The sequence below is a fragment of the Panthera uncia genome, chromosome F2 (genome assembly GCF_023721935.1).
Source record: "Panthera uncia isolate 11264 chromosome F2, Puncia_PCG_1.0, whole genome shotgun sequence".
Lineage (NCBI taxonomy): Eukaryota > Metazoa > Chordata > Mammalia > Carnivora > Felidae > Panthera > Panthera uncia.
This window is the reverse complement of record NC_064812.1, coordinates 73,954,241-73,975,428: the sequence shown is the minus strand read 5'-3', so window position 1 is coordinate 73,975,428 and position 21,188 is coordinate 73,954,241. Positions and strand designations below refer to the sequence as shown.

Below are 21,188 nucleotides of genomic sequence, written 5' to 3'. Positions count from 1 at the left end.
CCGCCGCCGCCGCCGCCGCCGCCGACGTCGCGCCCACCGCCGCCTCCCCCGGCTAGCTCGGCCGCCACCCCCGCCTCCCGCCGGCCCGCCCCCGGTCCCCGCCCGCCGCTGTGCCCGCCCCCCGCGCGCGCTCCGCCCCGGGGCCGGCCACTAGGCGCCGCCGCCGCCAGGGACGGGCCCGCCGATTGGGCGGCGGTGCCGCCTGTCAAGCCGAAGTGTTAAGAGGCGGGCCTCGGCCCGGGGGGCGCGGCGGGGCGGGGGAAAGGGGCGGCACCGCGGGCTCCGCCCCGCCCACTCCTCCCGCCTGGGCCCTCCTCCCGCCGGCTGGGGGCGGGGCGAGACCCGCCCGCCCCCGGCCGGCAAGGCCCGGCTCGGCTGTCAGTCTGGCGGCGGCGCGCGTCGATTGGGCCGGCGGCCGCCGGGGAGCGGGGGCAGCACGTTGGGATGCGCGCTACTTAAGGTCCAGCTGCGTGAGCCATTGACGTGTTTGGAGCTGGAGACGGCCTGGGCGCTGGCGAAGCGGCGCCCCGAGGTGAGTGGTCCCCCGCCCCTCCTTCCGCGGCGGCTGCAGGGATGCAAGAAGAGAGGGGTGCACCTGGGCCGCCGCGGGGCCCGAATCCACTCCTTCGGTGTGAAGCCCCTACCACCAGGCCTTGCCTCAGCGCGGGCCCCTTCCTGTCCCTCTTTCTCCCCACGATTCGGGTTTATCCGGGCTGGGGACGAGGAAGGTGACCCTCGGCCTGCCTGGGCACCCCTAGCTCTTTCTTCACTCTGTTTCTCGGCCTTTGGGGCGTCATTGCCTACCCCCACCTCCAATTTCCTGCGTTTTCCTTTCCCCCTGCCCCACTCGGCTCCATCCAAGGTCAAAGCAAGGTGTGTTCACCTGTGCCCGTCGTCCACCGTTAAACCGACAGGCAGCATCGCGGAAGGCAGCGAGGCGGCGGACTCGCATCCAGTTTCTCCATTTGACTTCCCCGCTCCGCCCCGCTATGCCATGCTGACTTCCTGACCCTGCCTTTCTGCACCCAGCAGTGGGTTAAGGGCTTTGGGCTCTGGCATAACGTGTTTCAGCTTCCTGCTAGTTGCATCTGCGTTGTATCAGACCCACAGACCTTGCCTGGGCTCTGACCAGCATGTGGGCATGGACGTGTTCACTATCGTTCCCTTTCCCTTGCCTTTCAAAGCTAGTTGGAGAGTGGGGATGTGAACTGGATGGGAAATCAAGACATATATATATATATATACATATATTTTTTACAGTTTGCCTTTTGGAGAGATTTTTAGAGTTATTCCTCAAATGTGCTGTGCTTTTGTGACCCCTCCCTCAAATCTTTGGTTTTCTTTCTGTCTGTCCTCTGCAAGAAGAACTTGCTTTGTAATATTTGCTTCGTGCCTTCAGAAAGTAAGCAGATAAGCCCTCTCTAGCGGAACACTCGATCTTCCCTTTAGCCCTTTTCCTCACTGTAAATTGACATTTCCTCTTCATTTCCAGTGATACTTGAGGATTCATGCAAAGAAAGTGACATTTAGAAATCCAAACTTACTTTGACTTGTATTTAGAATCCGGAAGAGAAAGGAAATGAAATGTGAATAACTTCATGCTGCAAACCTGATTTCGTGTATATGTGATGTTACCCAGGTGTTATTTTTATCAAAGAATTCTTGATTGGTGATGATTTTAAAATGCAGTGCAAGTGCAGTTTCATGTAAGGCATGCAACCTGAATTTTGCCCCAAGCTGATCGTTGTTGAGATGATATATAAGGAGTATGAACAGCTAAGCAGAGTTCTGTATTCTCACGTCATAGGATGGATGTTGAAAAAAAGAAGGATGTGAGTTTATTTAGTATCGTTATCTCTTCGTAAGAAGTCAAGCCTGCGAAAGAATCATATTCAGGAGAGGAAGAAGCTTCTAGATACAATTGAACAGCATCTTGAAATTCCTTTTTACCTCAATGTTTCTGTTAGTTAAGGTATATTCATGTATTGTTTTTAAGTTTATTTTGAGAGAGAGAGAACGCGTGTGAACAGGGGAGGGGCAGAGAGTGAGGGAGAGAGAACGTCCCAAGCAGGCTTTGCACCATCAGCATGGAGGCCGGTGCGGGGCTCAGTCTCACGAACCTGTGAGATCAAGACCTGAGCCGAAATCAAGAGTCAGATGCTTAACCGACTGAGCCACCCAGGCACCCCTAAGTATATTCATGTATTGATCAATGAAAATCATAAAATGAAATAATTCCTTAGAGGATTCCTAAAATCTAAAGGATCCTGGAATAACTAAACTCTTTTCCACCCTTCTTTGTAGATCTCCTTTAGCCTGGACATCCTGGTCTCTGAACTAGGTGACTCTTGACTGCAAATGCCTCCATTTTTTAGGAACTTACGGGGTTTGATTGATTTTCCTGAGTGTCCCTTATTTCTTTTAACATGACAGATATTTTTTTGATGATGTCATCCAGAGCCAGAAAAGTAGAAACCCTTTCATACAAAATTTCTGACCTTTGGTCAAACTGACTGATGGCGGTTCTTTGCTGGGTGGTGTTTTGTATGTCATCTCACATCGTTGCTTGTTTCTCCTTAAATCTTTAGGTGGAAGATGATTAAGCTAGAGCAGGATTCAAGAGCAGGTTAACTCAGCTTCTTAAACTTAGTGCAGAACATTTAAAAATCTTTGTGGGTGGCTCATCAATAGAATATCGATGTATTAAAACAAAAAAAGCCACTTTGAAATAATTAACAGTGTGTTGACTGTTGTTGGTTTTTTTTCCACATTTTCTCTTTTAGTTCCTTTCTATGACATGTCTTCGAAGATGATAGACATACCAATTTCAGTTGAACTCCATTAGAGAGAGCAGTTGTCCCAGAGTATAGTTGACATGCCCATTATGGAAGTACTCTGTGACTTGATGGACTCATCATCGGTTGGCTCTTAGGGAACTGTGATCAATCTTTAATCGATAAAGACTTGTGCAGAGCTGTATGTGTAAGGCTTGAGTCGGAAGATTAATGAACCACGGTAACGTTCTGTGACTTCCTTTAGACCAAGGGAAGTATCAGTGAAATAGAAGACGCCCCTGGAAGTAAAGCTTTAGTTTTTCTTTTTTAACTTTTCGAAATGTCAGCTGAGCCGTCACTTGGTTCTTTTGGTATGTTGGCCATCCTTGGTGCTGGTTACAGAGTACACACTCTAAGTTTAGTTAACAAATGTTTTTGCTAAAGTTGGGTTGTCTGAATGACTCCACACTCATTTTATATGCCGATCGATGTACAATAAGGAAGTAATTGTTAGAATGCACACTGTACTCTCAGGTTTTGTTAGGACATTTCACAGCTTAACCTTTGGAAATAAAGATAAAGTAAAACTGAATTATAGCTGAACTGTCCTCTTGGGCATTATGATCAACTTGCAGCGGGCGAATTTAAATATGGCGCTTGTGCTGAGGCACCATGGCAGTGCAAAGGAGAAACACATCCAAATGTTTATTCTCAGAATACAGAGGCCATATGAAGTTCCTTACTCGATAATCATTATGCCAAAATTAATTTTTCAAGTACCCGTGGGTCTAATGAGATGTATGATTTATTTTTCTCTCATTTGCCATGTGACTCTCTTCTCCAACGTCTGTCTGCCTGCAGCAAGAAACCTGTTAGGATGCCTATGGTAGCACGGCGGCTGAGAGATCCAGACATAAACCCTTGCTTGTCGGTAAGGTGGTTTGCTTTTAATTTTCATGAGGTTAAGTTGGAAAAACAGGCTTGTTCTGCTTTTGTGGGTATCTGTTTTCTGCGGTTCTTGAATAACGTTATTTCAATACAAAAAAGATTCCTGGCCAGCGTATCCTTATTTCACTAGGGCATTTTTAGGTGTTCATAATTTAGCTGACAAAGATTCACCTCTTCTGAGTTTACCGTTGCTTGTATGACGTGCAAGCATTTAGTTGGCACTGAAACTCCAGACGGGCATAGGTTAACACCAAGGAAGATCTTTGGTCCGGAAATGGAAAGTTGCAAACTATGTTTTTAAACTGCCACTAAAATGTATGTTTTAATAGCAATAATTTCATCATGTCCTTGAGACAGCCTGGCTGAGAATAAGGGCCTATAATAGAATTTGCCCATTTAAAGCCTAAAGATTTCCACAAAGGTTATCATATAAGCAGAACGTTTTGTTGTAATAATAAGGTTTTATTGGCATGTATGTGGTGTGACCAGCAATACTGACTTGTGGCTTTGTTACCCTGGGATAACGCAGTCTCCTACGACTGGTGCTATTCCCTGATCCTATATACATTTTTCAAATATACGCACTCGTTAAATATTTGGCGTAGAAACTTAGCTTTGCTTCGTGTATCAGATCTGTTTTCAACAGCTTTATTCAGTCTGTCTAGATAGACTGTGTTTCTTAGAGCTGTGCAGCAAATTACCTACCCCTTTAGTTAACGCTTTCCTTTCGATGACCTCTCAGAATCCTACTTTTCACTTTGAAGTTTGTTATCCAATCTACTTCTAGTTTAGACAGCTTAATTTTAATTCCCAGATGCCTGCTACTCTCCTTTGAACTCACAGCCCTGTGTTGCTCCCTTAGGTTTTGAAGTGATATCAATGATATCTATTAAAACTGCATACATAATAGTACATGTACTTGCGTAATGCAGTGAGTGATAGCCAAAAATACATCGAGATGAGTGGTGGTAATTTAAGTTGCCTTGATGTAGACCAGTTATTAGCGACTTGGGATCTCGAAACCAGCTTAACATCAAACAGCCAAGTCAAAGTTGGAAAACAGGACAGCTGCACTTGGAACTGGGAGACTGGGTTTTGACTCTATACTGCGCAGTAGTGATTTCGAGCACACTGCACCTTGCCTTGGCGTCTTTGTTAAACACTCACTGGGGTAAATGATCTCAGTCAGTGCTCCGGCTCAAGTTCCTGTGATCAGATATTCAGAAAACTGACCCAGACTATGAAAAGGAAGATGTCTGCTCTGAGCAGAATGAGTACTGGGATAGTCGGAAAGATAATTCAGTGTTTGTTCATGACGCGTTCGTTAAAATGAACAGAAAGGAACGAGTTCATATTACCTGCTTTGGGGGGAAGGAGCCTCAGAAGTTTGGGATTTTTATTTATTTATTTTTTTTTAGCTCCCACTCCACCCCCTAAATGATGCCTATCTTGCATATTTAAGGAATCTGATGCTTCTACCAGATGTATGGATGAAAATAACTATGACAGGGAAAAGTGTTCCACTTACTTCCTGAAGTACAAAAACTGCCGGAAATTCTGGGTAAGCCGAGCTCGGTTAGCTTTGTGTTAAAACTCCTCTCTGAGGCGTGAAATTGAAGCCCAAACTTAGTACCCACAGTCTTTTCTTAGTGATGACTGGGGAAACTTAACTTTGGCTCTATCCTGTGTGCACCCTAAAGGATCCTTGAGAGCTCTTAACTGGCCACCTCCTCCTACTACTCCATCCAGGCAATAACAACGCGGTTCTGACTTAGGTGGGTCTTCCTATGCGTGTAAGATCTGCAGCCCTAAAACAATAAGCTTGTTACAATTTCACTTTTCCTGGAGAGGAGCAGACTGGATAACTTGTTCTGTCGTAACACAGACTTCAGCTGCCACACTGTCCCCCGGGGTGAGCAGCCGTGGCTGGGACGATGGTGACACCCGCAGCGAGCACAGCCATAGTGAGTCGGGCACCACTGGCTCATCCTTTGAGGAGCTGGAGCTGGAAGGCGAGGGACCCCTGGGATTGCCGAGGCTGAACCCCTAGGGACTGTCAAGTGGCCGGCCCCGGGAACCTAGTACCCCCCGAGAAGGGTGAGGAGGTAACCCTAGGCTCACACCCTCCTGCGGTGCAATCACTAAGGAACTGAACAGACTCTCCAGCCCTCTTCTTCCTTGACCTCTCTGGCGCAGGCTGGGGCCTGAGCCTCAGGGGGAACTGACTTCCACTAACCCTGGGCTCTAGCTGAGCCTTCTTACCACACCTGTGGCTTCCAGGGCCAAAGGAGCCAGGGACTGTATTCTGCACCCAGACCCCGGGGGCTACCGCCCCTCTGACATCTTTTTTCAGAATCACATTGGAGCTTCCAGGATTTTCTTGTTTCACCGGGGGGGGGGGGGGGGGGGGAAGGCTTCCATTTCTGCCTTCTCCTTTCCCACCACCACCCATGGTAGTTAAAATGCCCCCCTTTTTCTTGAGACATCGGTATATGATTTCTTTTTCTCTGAGCCCTGGATCCAGCTACTTCCTTTCCCTCTTTTGAATTAACTGTTGGTTTCATTTAGCAATCACTTAGTAGGTCCTCTTGATGGACTGGATTCCTGTGCTCTCGTACTTAAACAGTATATTCCAGCCCAGTTACTGTCAATGGATTCCTATGAGAATAATCACTTCTATTTAATTGTTAATAGCTTGAAAATATTGTCTGAAGTATGAGAATTAGTTTTTTGGTTTTTCTTTACACTTGGTTTTTAGAATTTCCCTTATGAGGACGTAATAACCAATTACTGGCAAATGATTAGCATTTAATATGTGTCTGATTTTGGTTTCTTCTTCTTCTCCTTCCTTTTTTTTTTTTTTGACCTGCGTGCAGAATTCTGTCATGATCCAGAGAAGACAGAACGGAGTGCAGCCGTCTATGCCTACAGCAGCAGAAAGAGACGAGATCTTGGGGGCCATGGGAAAGATGCCCTACTGACTGTTTCCATTAAAATTGTTTATTTAACTTAGAAGCAGATGAATATTTTTAATAAACGGTGACTGTGACCTTTGAACACCTTTCGGGCCTTACGCAGACAGATCTCCAACTCTACAAGGGGAGACAAAGTTAAGTTAGCCCCGTGTCCTCTGTGTTTGCGCTCAGTGCCATGATGGTGGTCCGCCGCGGCTGGCTGTGCCATGCCGTGGAGTTCGCGTTACTTCCTGAAGGTAAGGGAGCATTAGGAAAGGTGACATGAGGAGTCCCGCTTTTCTGCGGGTAACGGGCACAGAGGACAAGGAAAGACTTCGCGGCAGCGCAAGGAAGGTGGTGTTTCCAAGGATGGGAAATGACGTGCGCGGCAACGCGATGGGAGGAAAGCTCGAGCTGGGTCTGGAGAGTGGTCTGTAGACTGTACCACCAAGAGTACGAGGTGGCGGTGGAGGGGCGGACAGAAGCCGGGGAAGGTGAGTTCAGGGTATCTGGGTGGCGGGCCTCAAATCCGGGGCTCAGTGCAAAGCAAGACCCCGACCCTCGCTTCACTCCCTTACCTCTGTTGAAATAAGGTTAGTATGTTGACTGGGTGGGGAAGCAGGGGTGCAGGGGGGTTGCCGTAGACAAACGGCAGGCCCAAGAACTGGTTTTCTTTTCTTTCCGTAAGGGGAGGCTTCAAGGATTCCGTGACTGAAATCCATACGTATCGGATAACCTTCTGAAGGGATAGTATTCTTGAAGCGCAGTCCTGGGAAAAAGATGATTCTCTTCGAAGTGGGATTTCTCTTTGCGGGAAGAGATGGGTAGGAAGGATACAAGGGTTCATAGGTGAACGCACTGGGAGGAGACTAGAGCCCCACTCCGTTTTCTGCCGTAAACACAACAGCATTCAGTATGGTGATGGGGGCAAGTCGTGTGGCAACTCTCATACCCACCAGCTATTGAAATCCAGTTTGTTTCATTTACAGAACAGTTTTATAACACATTATTTAATAATATTTAATGTATACAAAAAAATCAATGAAAACAGCTTGTGTCCCTTCTCTTTATCTGGTGCTGGGTCAAGAGTATTATTTTAAAGGCTGCTGACCATAAACTATCCGTCTCGTTGGTCTTTGTCCAAAACCCAGGTCAGATGTTTTTAAGCCATCTGACCCTGATTGTTAAATGTGATTCTGTTTGAATAAAAGATGGACTGTTTGAGAAATCCCTTGATTTGTATTGATTGCTCTAAAAATGATGGGTTGAAAAAGGACCTGACAAGACATTCATACATACTTGTGTGATCAGCATTTCAGTATTTTAAGCATGCTGTTTTAAGGGCTTGGAATGTTAATGTCCCCTCTTTAAATGTACATACCAACATCAACATTCATCCGGGAGCTGTTTGTCCCGGCCTCACTCTTTTTCTTTTTGTTTCTTCTTTAAATAGCAACTTTGTTGAGATACAGTTCATATACCGCAGAAGTCATCTGTTTAAAGTGGAACTCTGATGGTTTTCAGTCATCACCACAATTGGTAGTAAATCACTTCACCCCAGAAAGAACACATTCTTCATTTCCTCCTCACACCTCCCTTTCTCCCCACCTTTCCGACACTTAGGCAACTGCCTTCTGCCTCTAGAATTGCCTATTCTGATCATTTATATAAATGGAGCGCTGCCATGTGTGGTCTTTTGCGACTGGCCTCTTTCCCTTAGCCCAATGTCTTCAAGGCTCCTTCACGCAGCACGTATCAGCACCTCATTCCTTTTTATTGCTGGATAACATTCCATGGTATGGATGTAGCACGTTTTTTGTGATCCATTCATCAGTTGATGGGTATTTGGGTTGTCTCCGTTTGGGGGCTGTGATGAGTCCTGCTGTTTGTTGAACGGTGGGGTACAAGTCTTGGTGTGGGCATTCATTTCTTTTTGAAGGTACACCTACCTTGGAGGTGGATGGCTATGTCGTACGGTACCGGTAACGGTTAAACAAACCATCTGAAGAACTGACCAACTATCTTCCAAAGTGGTAGCACCATTTTACAACGTATGAGAGTTCCAGTTTCTCCACATCCTTGGTAACACTTATTATCTGCCTTTGGGTTACAGTCATCCTAGCGCGTGCGAGCTGGTATCAGAGTGTGGTTTGGGTTTGCATCTCCCCGAAGGCTAGTGATGTGGAGCATCTTTTTATGTGCTTATTGGCCGGTCACGTATCTGCTTCGGAGAAATGTTCATTTAGATCCTTTGCCTATTTTTAAGTTGGGTGGTGTATCTTTATTACTGAATTGTGAGAGTTCTTTATAGGTGCTAAATCCAAGTCCCTTATCAGATACGTGGTTTACACATGTTTTCTCCGATTCTGTGGGTTGTATTTTTACTTCATGATGTCCTTTGAAACAAAATTAAAAAAATTTTTTTTTCCTAATGTTTGTTTATTTTTGAGAGAGAGAGCAAGGAGGGGAGGGACAGAGAGAGAGGGAGACACAGAATGCGAAGCAGGCTCCAGGCTCCAAGCTGTTAGCACAGAGCCCGACGCGGGGCTCAGACTCACAAACCGCCAGATCACGAGCTGAGCTGAAGTCGGCTGCTTCACGAACTGAGTCACCCAGGCGCTCCTGAAACCCAAAACTTTTAATTTTGATGAAGTCCAATTTAGTTTTTCTTTTGTTGCTTTTGATGACATATCTAAGAAGGCGTTGCCTAACTCAAGGTCAAAGGAATTTGCATCTGTGTTTCCTCTAGGAGTGTTATAATTTTGCCTCTTATGTTTAGGTCTCTGATCCCTTTTGAGTTCATTTTTGTATGTGGTGTGAGGTAGGAGTCCACAACTTCATTGTTTAGCACGTCGCTGTCCAGGTCCCCAGGACCTTTTATTGTAAAGGCTGTGCTTTCTCCTGTTGAATTGTCTTGGCACTCTTACTGCAAATCGATTGTGTATGTCAGTCTATTTCTGGACTTGGAATCCTGTGCCATTGACCTGTATGTCTGTCTTTAGCCACACTGTCTTGATGACTACAGCTATGCAGGAATGGCATAGTTCTTTGAACGTGTATCTGAGCGTGTTCTATGAGGTACCATTGGTGACAAACTAATTGGGGACTTTTGACCAACAAATCCTTAATGTACGGAATCATAATATGGCTCCACTTGGGCAAGGTTGTTCGGTTCTAAGTTTGCCTTTAGTAATTCCCTAATCCCTTGTTTGCGTCTTTACACATACCCTGATAACTTCAGTATACTCTTCTTGGAACCAGATTGTGCAAGAACCTGTTGCACCACTTTGGAGGGGCAGAGTCCCAGGGGTTCATCACCCAGCTGTTACATTTGCCACTATTGTATTTCTCTTTCTCGAAGACACTACTCCAGGAGAGGTGAAGCTAATTAACCTGGGAAATCAATTGTATGGGGCTGTTTGTTGGTGTCTGGAGAAAATTTGCAAGTCAGACAAAGCTTTGATGTCAACTATCAACTAACAAAATATGTAGAAGGCGTTTTACTGTGTTCACGTTTTACTGTGTTCACGTGCCTCTCACCCTTGGGGGGGGGGGGCGCATCTCATTGTAGATTATCCGTGTAATGGGTGAGCGTGGCACACTGTGTGTGTAGTATGTAAAAGAAATCCTCTTAAGAAGCACTTCCTACTTGAAAGCTCTTGGAGGATACAAGCAAGGTCATTCATGGTTATATATCCATAGTACCTGGTAAACTTCTAGTGTGTGTGAATGATCAACAGTTGTGTACCTGTTGGGGGAAGGGGTGGCTTTTGAAGTCGAACACATTGACAAAACGTGCTCGGACAATGCAAATGGGTACGCGATATTCAAAGGCCCACACAATGCAAAAGGCATTACAGTGTAAATCTGCCCAGAAGCAGCCGGCGTCAAAAAGTTTTCAAGTTTTTTTATTGCAGATACAGGCATATCTGTGTATGTGTTTGTTTTGCACAAAAGAAGCATCATAGGGCGTAAGCTGGAGGTACCTTGCTTTTTCCACTCAGCTATATAGTTTGGAATAATTTCTTCCAATGGCTGCAGTTTTCCCTTGTGTAGTTACAGTGTCATTGTCAATGAACCAGTCATTGATGGTTTTCTCTTAGAGACAGGGTAGCAACAAACATCTTTACATATGGCTCTTGGCTTGTTCTGTTCTAACTCTATACTGCATTCCTAAGAAGAAGTATTTCTAGGTTAAAGGCTTCTGCATTTTAAATATTGTAGGTATTGACAAATCACCCTCCCTGGGGGAGCAGACCAATTTCTACTCCCATGAACAAAGCCTGTGAGTGTTTCCTTCCTCACACCCTCGGTCCCACTGAGTGCTTTACAGCCCTTTCATCCTTATAACTGATGAGTGAAAAATGGAATGGAATGAGTGTATTTATTTCCTTTGCCCACTTTTTTTTTTTTTTTTTTAGGTATTTGGTGTGAATGATTTGGGGGCCTCTTGGGATAGTAAGGAATCTGCCTCTCTGTCATTTGTAACTTGTATGTTTTGTCTTTTAACTTAGAATTTCTATACCGTGTTTTACATTTTAATGTAGTTAAATGGATCCACCTTTTTGTTTATGGTTTCTGGTGCTCCATAAATATTAAATGAATCCAAGTACAGGTACTGCTATTACAGTTCAATTCTGCTCAACAAATATTTGCCTATAATGTACAAAGTGCTAGGGCTAAAGGGGGTGGAGGAACATGCGTGAATAAGTCAACCATCTGGCCCTCAAAGAACTTCAGCTGTGCTGTGCGGGAGAAGGAAAGGAGAACCACAGTAGGAATGAGAGGGTAAGTTCCTTAATAAACACACAGGGGCACGTGCATGTGGGGTATTCGGGGATTAGTCCTTACTGACTGAGGCCAGAGCATGGGAAGGAAAAAACGTAGACGGGTAGAGTAGGTACCCACGAGGGGCCTCGAAGGCCCTACTTGAGACTTTAAACCTTATTCTGTACATAAAGGGAAGCTACGAACTGTGTTGAGTTGGAGAGGGTCAACTCCAGTTTGCGTTTAGAAGAAGAATTCTGGAGGTGCGGAGACGGGGTCTTACAATGATGCTGGATCACTGCAACCCCCCTCTCAACTGTTTTCCTCCGTAAATTCCTGCCTGACTCCCAGTTCCTTTTCCACACTGCAGCCAGGAGAGCCTTTCCAGAATGCAAAGACAGTAAGTCCCACTTCAATTTCCAAGTCCTGTCCATTGCCTCATGATAAATGTCCAGATTCCTTCCTTTGGTTTACAAGGTCCTCTGAGATCTGGGGACGTTTGTGAAGGGTGCTTGCAGGCTTGAGGAAGGTGGGAGCAAGTCTGCTTTTGGACATACAAGGCCAAGACTGTGTCCTCAAAGACCTTAGACTTCAGTGAGGGAGACAGGCAGGAAAAGGTCTGGCCGTATCCTTTCGCGCAGGGCAGCTTGCTGTCACATTCTACATTGGCCGACCACGCCCCATTTTCTCAAGCTGAACAGCCGTCCCTCAAGGGCTGCAGTTGAATGCTGCCTTCAGGTTCAGCTCACACGTGTCCTCTCCAGTACCGCCAGTCAGAATTAATGTCACCTCTTCATCCTCCTCCCATCTCTGCAGTGATACTCACCGCGTATTCCCCGGGGAGCTGCGTACACAATCCGATGTAAAATTAGGCAATTAAGGTTGCCCACACGTTCTATTAATGTCTCACCTTCTGTTATTATTTTGCAGAATAAGAAAATGAGAACCGGCACTCGGCGTCAAATGCTTTATTCTGCAAAGGAGCTAAAAAGAGGTGGGCTTGGGGCACCTCTGGCTGGCTCAGGTCATGATCTCGCGGTTTGTGGGTCCGAGCCCCGCGTCGGGCTCTGTGCTGATGGCTCAAGAGCCCGGAGCCGGCTTCCGATTCTGCGTCTCCCTCTCTCTCTGCCCCTCCCCCACTCACCCTCTGTCTCTCTCTCAAAAATAAACATTAAAAAAGATTGAAAAAGAGGTGGGCTTGATCTGCCTTTCAGCTACAAGCACTGGACCGTTTTCATTAGCAGGTCTAATATCACAAGTGGCCTCTCGCCTTCAGACCCCGCAAGGCTGCTGCACGTCTTTCAGGGTGCTGGGCCTTTCGTCTGTCACCTGGGTGGAAGCTCTTGCACCCTGAAATGCAAAGTCTCGTATGCTTCTGGAAGGATGTAAAAGTGCACGAGAAAGTTGAATTGAATAAGCACCTGTTTTCCTCCAGGAAGACTTGTAAATTACATCTAAAGATCTGTTCGTCTACCAAAACTCCAGGGGCTCGGTTTTTGTTTCTTTTATCATGACGTTTAGAGCCCTTAAATAAATGGGCTTGGGATCAACTCAGATTCCTCCACCAATACTGGTAGCTCTCCAGAGAAAGAAAAAGAAAGTAAGGGTCATTTCACAGCATCTCATTGGCAGGATTCGGGAAAGTGGGCCGATTTCAGGGAAGTGTAGGCAGGGGTGGGGGGAGGGCCTGACGAGGTTGATGAGGGGCTGAGAGAAAAGATGGGGTGATTCAATGGGTACAGGGTGCTGGCTATGGATTGCCAGTGAGCCCTGGAGAATAAAAAGATGAGTAATGATGAAAATAAAGTTTCCGATGCTGGAGCTTAACCCCAAAAATCCTGCTTAATACACAGAGGTAAAACATGACATGATTGGAAATGGTATGCATCTGGAATCAAAATATCTGGATTTGCATTCTGGCTCTGCCATTTACTGCCTGTGCAGTAAATAGCGTCAGCCTTTAGAGCCTTTCCTACTGTGAATATTAGATTTTTAAAAATGCCTTATCTTTAAAAAAATTTTTTTAAAATTCTTTTTTAATGTTTTATTTATTTTTGAGACAGAGAGAGAGCATGAGCAGGGGAGGGGCAGAGAGAGAGGGAGACACAGAATCCGAAGCAGGCTCCAGGCCTTGAGCTCTCAGCATACAGCCCGACATGGGGCTCGAATTCGCGAACCGTGAGATCATGACCTGAGCCGAAGTTGGGCCCTTAACCAACTGAGCCACCCAGGTGCCCCTAAAAAAATTTTTTTTAATGTTTATTTTTGAGAGAGAGACAGAGACAGTACAAGCAGGGGAGGGGCAGAGAGAGAGGGAGACAGAATCCGAAGCAGGCTCCAGGCTCTGAGCTGTCAGCACAGAGCCTGATGCGGGGCTCGAACTCACGAAGCGTGAGACCATGACCTGAGCTGAAGTCGGACGCCCAACTCAGTTGACTGAGCCACCCAGATGCCCCAAAGTGCCCTATCTCATAGGTTGTTGTGAAACCCACAGAAAGTTCCACATGTGTTGTGAACATAGATATTAATATTTGAAACACATTTATAAAAAATAGATCCACTTATTTGTAATAAGTGAAAGCCTAGATTATTCTTGGTCTACTCTGGGAAAGCTATAATTTCTTTCTTAAGTTTTTTTTTTCAACGTTTTTTATTTATTTTTGGGACAGAGAGAGACAGAGCGTGAACGGGGGAGGGGCAGAGAGAGAGGGAGACACAGAATCCGAAGCAGGCTCCAGGCTCCGAGCCATCAGCCCAGAGCCCGGCGCGGGGCTCGAACTCACGGACCGCGAGATCGTGACCTGGCTGAAGTCGGACGCTTAACCGACTGTGCCACCCAGGCGCCCCTAATTTCAATTACTATAACCTTTTCACTGAATCCCCCCCCACCCCCGGCAGGTCCCCCCTAAGATGCTCCCCAAACTCCATCTGTGCTAGAAGTGATTACAAAAAGCCAAATTGTTGTTTTATTTCTCTCCTTCACGTTTACAGTTCCACAATAAAATCTGGCCCAGAATGTTCTCTCCCCATATTTTTTCTCTCATTCATGCCCTAACACTACCCTAGATGCTTCATATACTCCTGAAGGCTGCAATAAGCAAGAACAAGAAAATTCATTTCGGATGGACTGGAAATGTTTACTCAGTCACCCAGAAGAAAATATCATCCATCAGTGTTCAGGGCGTGACATGCACAAATAAAGCTGACTCTTGGCTAGATTGTCCCTCTACCCACGAACAGGAGCCCTCTCCTTTCCCTCCCTTCAAAAACTGTCCCCCCTTCCCTTTAGGGATCGCCTCTAGCTCTTCCGACAGCCCCAAGAGTTTGCGTGTCAGCTCTATCCCGCACTCTGAGTCAGTCCCCGGATCACTCCAGCCTCACACACAGCGTCCCCCTCTTCTACCTTCCCTGTGCCTTCTTGCTGCGAGCAGCTCCAGCTGACTGTCCACGATTATGTGTTGGTGCCTGTCGTTTCGTCCCTGCATCGTACACGTGGGTTGTGTCAATCACGTCCTGCACCGAACTGCAGAAACAGAGACCGTTATGCTCCTCGCGAGCGCAGCATCCTGCAATCTACAAGGTGTTGTCAGAAACACGGGCGGATCTCAACTGCCCCCCAACCCCGTGAAATCGGTGCTCTCCTTGGCTTGCAGACACGAGACAGACCCTTGCCGCTTAAGAAGACTTGCCTCCATCCACCGCCCCCACCACCCACTCCCATTTTCCCTGCGGTGGACTTTGCCTCCTCAGCGTCTCTCGTTTTCTTTGCGGCTCCTGACTGTGGCCATTATTCAGATTACTATTCATTTCGCCATTTAGCACTTGCTGAATGTGCACACAAATAAAAGGCTTCTGTAGGGGATGGAAAAGTGAATGAGAAAATTTATACTCGCGGAGGAAATTTACAAATTAATCAGCATCACGGGCTGTATAGCGGATTCTCCGCGGAACCATTCATTGATTCTAAGGAGTCATTCAAAACGCTTGATTCCGTGCGCCCTGTCAGCCCTGTCTCCATTTTCTGCTCTTGAAGTAAGATGTGACATTAGTGAGAGATGACAGTGTTCTTTGTCGTGAAGTAGCAAAGGAGAGGGGCACGAAGGTCTGGGTGATCCGCAGAGTGGACTTTTCTCCGGGATGAAAAGGCTGGGTTTGTCATTTTGTTGTACCAAAGACCTTCCTGACCCCTACATAGGCTCCTTAAAGACTTGGAGAACCGTGGATTGGGGCGGGGGGTGTTTTAAATTTTTTTTTTTCAACGTTTATTTATTTTTTGGGACAGAGACAGAGCATGAACGGGGGAGGGACAGAGAGAGAGGGAGACACAGAATCGGAAACAGGCTCCAGGCTCTGAGCCATCAGCCCAGAGCCTGACGCGGGGCTCGAACTCATGGACCGTGAGATCGTGACCTGGCTGAAGTCAGACGCTTAACCGACTGCGCCACCCAGGCGCCCCGGGGTGGGGGGTGTTTTGAATTTATAGTTCATAGACTTGGCCAACTCGAATGTCGTCTTGTCTCTCTGTGTCTTTCATTTCAGATGTGTATGTCGTCTTGTAGAACAGCATTCCAAACCCTTGACACCTTCTGTATGTAATTCCCACTTTTGAAGAATGTCTTACACAACCTCAATGAACTACATTTCTTTACCTCTCAGGAAAACAAAACCAAACACTGACAACACAACAAAGCCCGGGCTGGTTAATTCTTCCGCAGTCCTGTTAACCATGGGGTCTACACCTCCAGGCCTTCACAGATCTTAGGACCCCTGGTATCTAGCACAAGGGTGTTTAGAGATAGTTATTAGGGTCACTTACCTCTACCTCTTTTTAAAAATCCTTTATTTATCATTTTGGTATGGGGGAGGGAAGACGTAAAAGGCTGCAGACAGAAGGTACAGTATGGGATGTGTGCAGCTGGTGGGTGAAGGTGTGGGCTTTGCTTTGCCCTGCCTAGATTTATGACCCTACTTCTTTCTAAATATCCTAAGCTCTCCGAAGCCGTAGGCTTTGGACAAATTGCTCAATGTAAAAGTATCTAGTTCTGCCACTCTAAAATACCAACTTCAGAGGGTGGTTGAGTTGAAAAAGACGATACCTGTAAAAAGCTTAGGATAGTGACCAAGTCAGGAAGCACCAATAAATATTACTTATTTGTATTCTCTATTCCTACCTTTTGAAGAGAAGGAAAAGTAAGAAGGGAATTATGAAATCTCCATTCAAATAGCGGGCTTTAAAATTTGAGAATCAAGGACCTTATACTTTGTTTTTATTTGCTGGAACAGTAGATCAATACTATCTACTTTCGGGGCGCCTGAGTGGCTCAGTCGGTTGAGCATCCAACTCCGGCTCAGGTCATGATCTCATGGTTCGTGGGTTCGATCCCCTTATCGGGCTCTGTGCTGACAGCTCAGAGCCCGGAGCCTGCTTCAGATTCTCTGTCTTCCTCTCTCTCTGCCCCTCCCCTGCTTGAGCTCTGTCTCTCTCTTTATCTATCTCTCTCTCTCAGAAACTAAAATAAAACATTAAAAAAAAAAAACCCAACTATCCATTTCCATGTTGTTGAACTCCTCGTACTCTCAAAATAGAACTCTTGAGTAAGAGTTTTTTTTTTTTTTTAGTGCTGAGTGATTACCAAACTAATTATAGTAATTTTATTATCTAAGCATCTCCAAGGGAGAGGGCCAGATGCATGAGATTGTATGGTTTGGCAACTCAATAATTTCAAGAAGACAACATATTTACAAAGATAGAACATTATGTCAATTTGAATAGAAACCTTTGTCCTGAAATGTTTATGGCTCTGAAGTTCTTAATTCTTCTCTAAACCGTAAGACAAGCGATGGGGTGGATTTCTTAAGAGGGGTGAGTAATCAAGAGTGAATACGCATTATATATTGAAACATGGGGCACTTTGAAGAATGGGTCAGAATGGATCTGAGAAATGGGGGTGTTTAGGTAAAAGTCCTGAACCACAGGGGATTGTACAAGGAAGACATGAACAGAGTTTAAAATTTTGCCAATGTTCAACACCCGGAGATGAAGAAAGTAACCAAGGAAACGATTTAGCAGTCAGTAAGGAAGGCTTTATGACCTAAGCGTTAGAGAAGTACCTGTCTTGTGGCATTTATTCATTTGTACAGCAAATACTTATTGAATTCCTACCATATGTGCTGCACTGTCCTTAAAGAGATTTAAAGCAAATGAGATGGGGGCGCCTGGGTGGCTCAGTCGGTTAAGCGTCCGACTTCGGCTCAGGTCACGATCTCGCGGTCCGTGAGTTTGAGCCCCGCGTCAGGCTCTGTGCTGACTGCTCAGAGCCTGGAGCCTGTTTCAGATTCTGTGTCTCCCTCTCTCTCTGACCCTCCCCCGTTCATGCTCTGTCTCTCTCTGTCTCAAAAATAAATAAACGTTACAAAAAAATTTAATAAAAACAAAAATAAAGCAAATGAGATGTATTACTACACAAAATAGGCCAAGACTCCTGCTCTCCTGGGAGTTATTTGATTGTAGTGTGAGGGAGAGACAATCAGCAATAAACACAACAAATGAACTAGATAGCATATTAGAAAGTTATAAGTGCTGTAAAAAAAAGGACCCTGAAGGCAAGAGAACGGTGAGGAGTAATGTGATGCAGGGGACAAGGGGTAGGGGATGCATTGGCAACGGCCAATAGCCACGGGCAACAGAGCTCAATCTTCCCTGGAGGTTGTTGGGGCCACCACCCAAATGGGTGACTTTGCTTTTCTAATGAACATCTCCTAGGTTTTAGGATGTGGAAGTAAAAAGAGGTATATGAATGTTCCTATGACAGCAGGAAGAAGCATTTAAAGAACTTGGAAATCGGGGTGCCTGGGTAGCTCCGTTGGTTAAGTGACCAACTCTTGAATTTGGCTCAGGTCATTATCTCACAGTTCATTGCAAGCCCTGTGTTGGGTTCCATGCTGAGAGTATGGAGCCTGCTTGGGATTCTTTCTCTCCCTCTCTCTCAGCTCCTCCCCTGCTCATGCTCTCCATGCTCCCCATCTCTTTCAAAAAAAAAAAAAAGAGAGAGAGAGAGAGAGCTTGGAAATGATGTTTATTGAGGCAATGAAAATGCACCAATGAAAAGCAGTGTCAAAGCGTTGTAGGATCCAGGCAGCAAAGGACAACAGTGAGGGCAGGACCATGAGTAAGTACAATGAACTTTAAAACCATAAACCACAAGGAGTAAGTAGGTGTCGTTTTCATACGTAAAATGAGCAAAGAGTCCATATCAAATCAATGTCCTATTACAAGCTCTGTGGATACTCCTATTGATCAGCTTATACTTTTGTTCTTGTTTAGATTCAAATTCTGGAAAGAGGGTGTTTGTTTCACAACATCGAAAAACGTGAAGTTAAAAAAACAAAATGAGCAACGGCTGCGCATGAAGTTTTTGAATTCAAAGACACTTTCGCTTTTGAATCTATAGAATGCCAGACACCTCTGAAGAAAATCTCTTCCCACACGGGATCCAAAGGTCCTGGGTGAAAAATCCAGCTAGTTGTCCATGAGCATCTGGTTTCGTGTTTAGAACGTGATTGCCTCAGTTCCTCACTTTTCTCCGGGACATTGCACTGTGTACTCATAGTCAAGCTCAGAGCCATGATCAGAAGGCTAGTATAAAATAATGAAGACACTGTTTGAGATTGGAATAATGGAACCTCAGGTAGGAGGAAGAAGTGCTTCTTCTCCTCCTTTGGGAAGCATGCTGGTCGTTGTCCTGGCTGCTGGAGGCCCTGCTGTGCCAAACACATTGTATATCAGACCTTCGTCTTGGACAGAGGCCAGCCAGCCTAATGAATCCACATCTCAGTATGTGGAGGGTCCCTGTAGGCCATAGGAAGAATTCGACAACTTCTGATCTGCTCCACACCCGGGCCATAGTGGGGTACTTCTCTTTGGGTCCCACCCTCAGACCAGAGGACCAGTTTTGGAGCCGTGGGAGAGCAAGGGCCCTTGTGGCAAATTCTGAGACCTTCTTGGGGTCACCTGCGGTGTGATCGCACTGAACGTCTTCGAACTAGGGGACATGATGGGAGCAAGAGTTCTCCGAACTACCTGTCTCCTGAAACAAATTTTCTCCCCTCTGATGCTTCAAGCTGGTGCTTGAAATCTTACAAAACAATCGATAATATACCCCTTCTCAGACTATGCTGGAGGCAGGGAGCCTGGGCGGCTCAGTCAGTGAAGGGCCCGAATCTTGATTTTTAGCTCACGTCATGATCTCACAGTTCGTGGGTTCGAACCCCGGATCAGCCTCCGTGCTCACAGGGTGGAGCCTGCTTGGGATTCTCTCTCTCCCTGAATGAGTGAGACAGCATCACCTCTACACTTCAGAACGCCCTAGAAATCCCACCCACACAAGGAGTTGCTCAAGTCAAAATATTTCACAGTATTCCACCCAAATGGAAACGATGGAGACAACTGAAACATGTGATAGGAACTGCACACCCCAAAGGAAGAGAAAAGAGAGTCTAGATGTCTCCATTCTTAACACGGACAAGAAAACACAGAACCCATTGGTGAAAAACAGGTACTTGACATTTTCAGCAAATTTTTTTTTCAAGTTGGGGGGATTCTCTTGTAGTAGATTTTTTGGACATCAGGAAGGGGACAAAGGAGGTATCGGAGACAAGTGTAAGACAGAAAGAAGCCCACAGAGCCAGGGCATAGGAAGCATATTTAATTTGAATTTGAACCTAAACATTTTCGCAGAGATGTCAGAGTTTGTTGGCTTGGCCATGTCAGTCTGCTACACGTTGCGATTGTTCCGTAATGTAGAAATGAGGAAATGTTTCACGGAATTGTGTTTTTCGCCTTTGGTTTTCCTGGCTTCCGTGGAAAATGTTGAGAAAAAGTGTACCCTGTGGTTTATTCTAAACAAATTCAATTCGGCAGGCAGGTATATTGCTCAATCAGCCAACTTAAGTACTTATTTTTAAAAGTGTATTTTTGACTTTAAACACTTAAATCCATTGTGGTTTATCATGTCAATATATGTTTTGGCGCGTGCACAGCTCAGAGAAGGCCTGGTAAAATTCCTTAAAGGAGTCTTTGAAAAGCTGCTGCAGCAGAAGCAGCCTCCCGGCTCCCAGAGAAGATAGATCCGCATCTGAATACCTTAAAGTCTATTCTGAAACTGCCTGTCCCTCCTTTTCCAGAGCCAAATCCAGGCCCCGATGATGGGGTAAATGTCCCAACCGAGTAAGTTGTTTTTCAGTTCAGTGCAAACAAAATCCGAGAATTAGTGTTTGTGTGGGTGAGTGAGCTCACATTTTGAAAGAAGAACAAATTAAATTTGTACAAGGACTTCAATTACAATTCAATCCAAGTTTTTCCTCCTCTGATCTCCAATAACAACCCTGGGAGACAGGCAGGGCAGCTACTAAAGTTCCTATGTTCATAGATGAGGACATAGATTAAAAAAAATATATATATATATCCAGCAACAGTCCAGGGCCACAAAATTCTGTCCAAGACGGTAGATGGAGGAGTAGTGAGTACACAATATATTTGGTTTTGTTTCAACTTCAAATCCACTGCAGATCTCTTATATAATCGTGCTCCCTGAGAATAAATTGCCTTCAGGTAAATACTTAACACACTCACATATTACACCAGTGAAAATTTTTATATTAGAACTATTGGCAGGAATTGTTACTGTTTTTTTTATCAGTGTCCCATCTATTTAAGTAGCACAAGAAAGATTTTTAATAGAGTCAG

The 21,188-nt window shown here is 45.6% G+C and overlaps 1 protein-coding gene across 2 annotated transcripts; it reads left to right on the top strand.

Moving 5' to 3' along the window:
• Positions 1 to 410: 410 nt before the first annotated feature.
• On the top strand, positions 411 to 7,904 carry CHCHD7 (coiled-coil-helix-coiled-coil-helix domain containing 7). Of its 2 annotated transcripts, none has more exons than XM_049633709.1 (4): positions 411 to 532; positions 3,636 to 3,705; positions 5,141 to 5,283; positions 6,599 to 6,771. In XM_049633709.1, exons 2-3 carry the CDS (start codon positions 3,652 to 3,654, stop codon positions 5,255 to 5,257), a joined length of 171 nt encoding a protein of 56 aa, XP_049489666.1. In that variant the 5' UTR covers positions 411 to 532; positions 3,636 to 3,651; the 3' UTR covers positions 5,258 to 5,283; positions 6,599 to 6,771. The 2 variants fall into 2 exon arrangements, with proteins under 2 accessions (XP_049489666.1, XP_049489665.1); XM_049633708.1 differs by having other exon boundaries at positions 438 to 532; positions 5,185 to 5,283; positions 6,599 to 7,904.
• The last annotated feature ends 13,284 nt before the right edge of the window (positions 7,905 to 21,188 follow it).

What these genes read in the sequence shown, in the direction of transcription:
- CHCHD7 (XM_049633708.1), top strand. Translation starts at nt 3,652, where the DNA reads ATGCCTATGGTAGCACGGCGGCTGAGAGATCCAGACATAAACCCTTGC. An exon ending in ACATAAACCCTTGCTTGTCG is followed by an intron (nt 3,706 to 5,184) that starts GTAAGGTGGTTT and finishes TGCATATTTAAG; the next exon opens with GAATCTGATGCTTCTACCAG. An exon ending in AAAACTGCCGGAAATTCTGG is followed by an intron (nt 5,284 to 6,598) that starts GTAAGCCGAGCT and finishes ACCTGCGTGCAG; the next exon opens with AATTCTGTCATGATCCAGAG.